At 41.3% G+C, this 4,722-nt stretch overlaps 1 protein-coding gene across 1 annotated transcript; it reads left to right on the top strand.

The window, feature by feature from the left end:
• Positions 1–328: 328 nt before the first annotated feature.
• RWDD2B (RWD domain containing 2B) lies at positions 329–2,628 on the top strand. The gene is made up of 4 exons (XM_009867243.1): positions 329–535; positions 626–693; positions 1,386–1,751; positions 2,391–2,628. Exons 1-4 carry the CDS (start codon positions 329–331, stop codon positions 2,626–2,628), a joined length of 879 nt encoding a protein of 292 aa, XP_009865545.1.
• Positions 2,629–4,722: the final 2,094 nt, after the last annotated feature.

The raw sequence follows: 4,722 nt of genomic DNA, 5'->3' as shown, positions 1-4,722 counted from the left end.
CCGGGCTTGCTGGGCGGGAGGGTGGGAGGAATAGAGGTTCCCTCGGCGGCCCAGTCGTCCAGGGCTGCGTCCGCGCTCCAGATGTGCGGTGCTGTGAGAAGGAAGATCTTTCGGTGACACCGCACCGCGCCCGCTCCTGCCTCAGGTCGAGGGAAGCCTCACGGGCTGTCACCCGAGTGTCGTCAGCCCCGAACTGCCCCACACATACGAGCTAGTTTTGACGGCTTTAGTTATGAGGATTAATACGATTTACATAGCGGGTAGTTGATGAACTTTGTCCTGTGTTCAAGCCCTTCCCTTTGTCTCCTTTGCTCAGGAAACAGCAGAAATGACTAACCGGGACGAGGCTGAGATACAAATTTCGGAGTTAGATTTGCTCTCTAGCATGTTTCCCTATGAGGAAGAGTTCATTGTGACTGACCAGCTGGCCGTAGCTGAACTAAAACACTATGTTGAAAATGAATCTGCGGAGATGCCGTCGTCAAAAGTTCAGTTTGTACTGAATGTAAAGCCAGAGGTCTCTAATGCCTCTATGGTATCGTAAACACCTTCTTTTAATTATTTATTTTTATGTTGTGGGATTTGGAGGCTTACTTAAACTGAACATTTTCTTGTTTGTTTTTAGGTGGAATTCTCTATGGCCTGTGCTTTACCATTGAAATATCCAGCTGTCCTACCAGAAATTACTGTGAGGTATGGCATTAAAAGTACAGCTAATAAAAACATATAGAAGATGTGGTGTACTACATAAATACAGTTATAATAGGAAAAAAACAGTCCTTTTTTTTGATAGTTTACTATCAGATTAAGCCAGATAGACAGCAATGGTGAAGAAAAAATAAATCTCCAAGGTTATGATTTCTCCAGTGTCCACAGGAAAAAAGTGAAAAAAGTGGGGAAGGTGTGAAGAAGTGCCATCTTCTATATGGAGGGGTCACATGTAGATACTGTTCATAGGTCTGATGCTCAAGAACTATCCGGAAAAGGCATAACACTAACTAAAACAGTGAAAAGTTAGTCAATGGTCTTATTCTTCGTTTGTCGAAATGCTGCAACTCACAGGCTTCTGTTATTTTTCATTGGAGCATTTCTGTTTGAAGAAGTAGCCTTGCATCTTACAAGAAATTAGTTCAGCCACCATACTTACTTTTCAAGTATCTTTTTCCTGATTTTGATTTACAGACTAGTAGAACTATATGAGAACTCAAGAGTTAGCACACTAATTAAATACTAATGAATACCTTTTCATAGCTAATATCAATAGCAAGTGCATACCATCTAAATACGGCCTGATTTTTTTTTGGCAGCTCAAAGTAAAACCGTTTGAAAAACATGCTAAATTGTAAGCATATTACAACTGTATTTGTATTTTGCTTCTTCTTTAGGTCATCATTATTAAGCCGCTCTCAGCAGATTCGCCTCAACTGTGATCTAAAAACGTATTTGATGCAAAACTGCAGTGGTGAGCCCTGTGTGTTGAGTGCAAGGGAGTGGGTTAAAGACCACGCAGCTACTTATATTGACAAAGAGCTTCTGTCATCCTCGGTGACAACATCAAATGCCATGCAGTCAGAGGACATCACATTCACTCGATTGTGGATCTATAGTCATCACATTTACAACAAGCAAAAAAGAAAGAATATTATTGACTGGGCCAAGGAGCTCTCTCTGTCAGGGTTTTGCATGCCAGGGAAACCAGGTGTTGTTTGTGTAGAAGGTCTGCAAAGTAGCTGTGAAGAGTTCTGGTCAAGGTTAGTTTTCATTTGTACTTAAATGGCATTAGTAGTTAGAATATTACATTTTCTGTGTTGTATATGTGGCCAGAAGGTAGGAAATCCAACCACCTTCCAGCCTGTAAGGGTCTGCAAAATATTTGTGTTTACCGTAATATATTTAGATCTCTGAACATCTGCTGTACCATTGTTGCAGCAATCAAAGCAGCACAGAACATGTTTATTTCCATTTTACCTTCCTCTATATTTTAGTTATATAGCGATGGACTACAGTACCCCAGTCATGTTAGATACATATGTGGTTATATTGCTTTACGTTTGTGTTTTCTTCTCCTATCATTTATATTTTTGGAAGATGCAGACTAAATTAACCGTGCCATTTAATGACTAAGTATGAGAATTCTTAGCCCAGGCAATGTAGGAATTAAAACCACATCTTCATCAATTATTTTGTGAGGAATAACGTTAAGGTTTTTGAATCCTGAGGAGATACAAAAAACCAAACTCCTCCTTATGCAAGTAGTATTTCTATGACCAGTTAAGGAACTATTAATCTCTGTCAAGAGAATTTATTGACTTTTGTGATAATAGCTCTTTCACCGTATTTTCTAAAACAGTATTTTATAGGTAGATTCATATTTCTCCAATTGCTTTCAGAGTAAGAAGATTAACATGGAAAAGAATTGTCATTCGGCACAGAGAAGATGTTTCTTTGGAAGGTGGAGGACATGCTGAGATTCAGAAGCAAAGGAAGTTCTCCACTTTGGAAGAAAAATGTTTTGATGCACATGGTGCCAGAGGAAATCATATGGACTTGGGACAGCTATATCATTTTTTAGAAGAAAAAGGATGTGCTGACATTTTTCAGATGTACTTTGGGGTTGAGGGGCATTGAGGGGTTGAAGATCAAAAAAAGTCCAAGTTAAATCACATTTGTAAATTAATTCTATAACAGATTCCTCAGCTGTTCTGCAACAGTTGATCAGAGAGGGAATTAATAATTCATGGTTTATATCATAAATCCAGTTTTCAATGAAAACAAATATCCAGTGAATTCCTGAATAATGAAAATGACTAAATGAATGCTTTATTACACTTCCTGATTTTAAGGGCAGTTAGGCTATGTACCTAATTACAGTGAAAGAATATATGTTTGATAACCTACTGGGCAGTTTCAGAATTATAGATGAATGAATAGATACAATTACAGTGAACAAAGATACGGATAAGCCCGAAAGTGAAGTGTGGTTATCTCAGGAGAGGAAGTGTGATGTTTACATTATTTATTACTGTTTACATACACTACACTAAGACTTTCTTGTAACAATCTTTTCTTCTACTTTCTACCTGAAAGTGTATTAAGCCATGAGATTTATGTTTTTATTAAAAAAAAAAAGGAGGGAGTAAGTTCACAAAAGCCTTCTTCGTGCAAACAAGATGAGCTAGGATGCCTATTCCAAGGCATAAGAATTCTCCGTAGGCAGAAGTGTGTGTGCAGGTATGAGAAACACTGAGGTGGCTCCACTACATCTGTAGCTGTAGCTGAGGAGTCTAGTGTGTTTACTGATGTCAAAGCGGGAGCTTAGCAAGGGTTGGGCTCCCCTGCAGTGCACTCCAAACCAGTAAAATGATCCTCACCCTGCTGAATTCACCAGTTCGCAGCTGGCTAATTTAAAGCTCCTGCACAGGGTTCCGAGTCTGCTCTCAACCAGAATGAATGCTACTTTGTTTCTTTGCTTATGGATTCTGTATCTAAATCACATCCTGTCATTAAACAAAAAGACACCCATTGCTTCTGATGTTGATTCAAGTATTTCTGTGTAGATCCAGTAAAATTCTTAATGTTCAGATCTCTGGTATAGACTTGGCTATCTTTTGTAGAGATACTTTGCAGTGATTTCATTCCACAAATGCAGATTTGCCTGGTTGAAACTCTGCCAAATCCCAGGTCCTTGTAAATGTACGAGAATTCTGCAGTGTAATAAAGGGCCCATGATAAGCCTGAAGTCTGCACTTTTAAGATCTATTGATGGGCACAATGTTTAAGAATATTTCAACTAGATCACATCAATGCTGTATTTCACAACAACACTTTGGCAGTTGCTGAAACTGTTTGCAATTTTCCTGTCGGCACCAGCTCATCTCCAAATTGGAGAGGCATGGATTTGACGGATGGGCCACTTAGTGCAAAAGGAATTGGCTGGATGGTCACACTCAGAGTTGTGATGAATGGTTCAATGTCCAATCGGAGACCAGTGATGAGTGGTGTTTCTCAGGGGTCAGTTCTGGGACTGGTGCCGTTTAACATCTCTGTTGGTGACATGGACAGTGCGATTGAGTGCACCCTCAGCAAGTTTGCAGATGACACCAAGCTGTGTGGTGTGGTTGACATGCTCGAGGGAAGGGATGCCATTCAGAGGGACCCTGACAGGCTGGAGAGGTGGGCCCATGCAAACCTCATGAAGTTCAACAATGGCAAGTCCAAAGGCCTGCACCTGGATTGGGACAATCTCAAGCACAAATACAGGGATTGAGAGCAGCCCTGAAGGGAAGGACTTGGGAGTGTTGGTTGATGAGAAGCTGAACATGACCCAGCAATGTGCTCTCACAGCCCAGAAAGCCTGGGCTGTATCGAGAGAAGTGTGGCCAGCAGACCAAGGGACGTGATTTTCACCCTCTACTCCGCCTCTGTAAGACCCTACCTGGAGTACTGTGTCCAGCTCTGGAGTCCTCACCTTAAGACAGACATGGACCTGCTAGGGTGTGTCCAGAGGAGGGCCACAGGGGTGATCAGGAGGCTGGAGCCCCTGCTGGGATTGTTCAGCCTGGAGAAGAGAAGGCTTCGGGAAGATCTTATAGTGGCCTTCCAGTACTTGGAGGGGGCTGCAGGAAGAAGGGGAACTACTCTTTATTAGGGAGTGTAGCAATAGGACAAGGGGTAACAGTTGCAAACCAAAACAGGGTAGATTTAGATTAGATGTTAGAAAGA

Source organism: Apaloderma vittatum, unplaced genomic scaffold (genome assembly GCF_000703405.1).
Source record: "Apaloderma vittatum isolate BGI_N311 unplaced genomic scaffold, ASM70340v1 scaffold27873, whole genome shotgun sequence".
NCBI lineage: Eukaryota > Metazoa > Chordata > Aves > Trogoniformes > Trogonidae > Apaloderma > Apaloderma vittatum.
The sequence above is the reverse complement of the archived record's forward strand: the minus strand, read 5'-3'. Positions and strand labels throughout refer to the sequence as shown.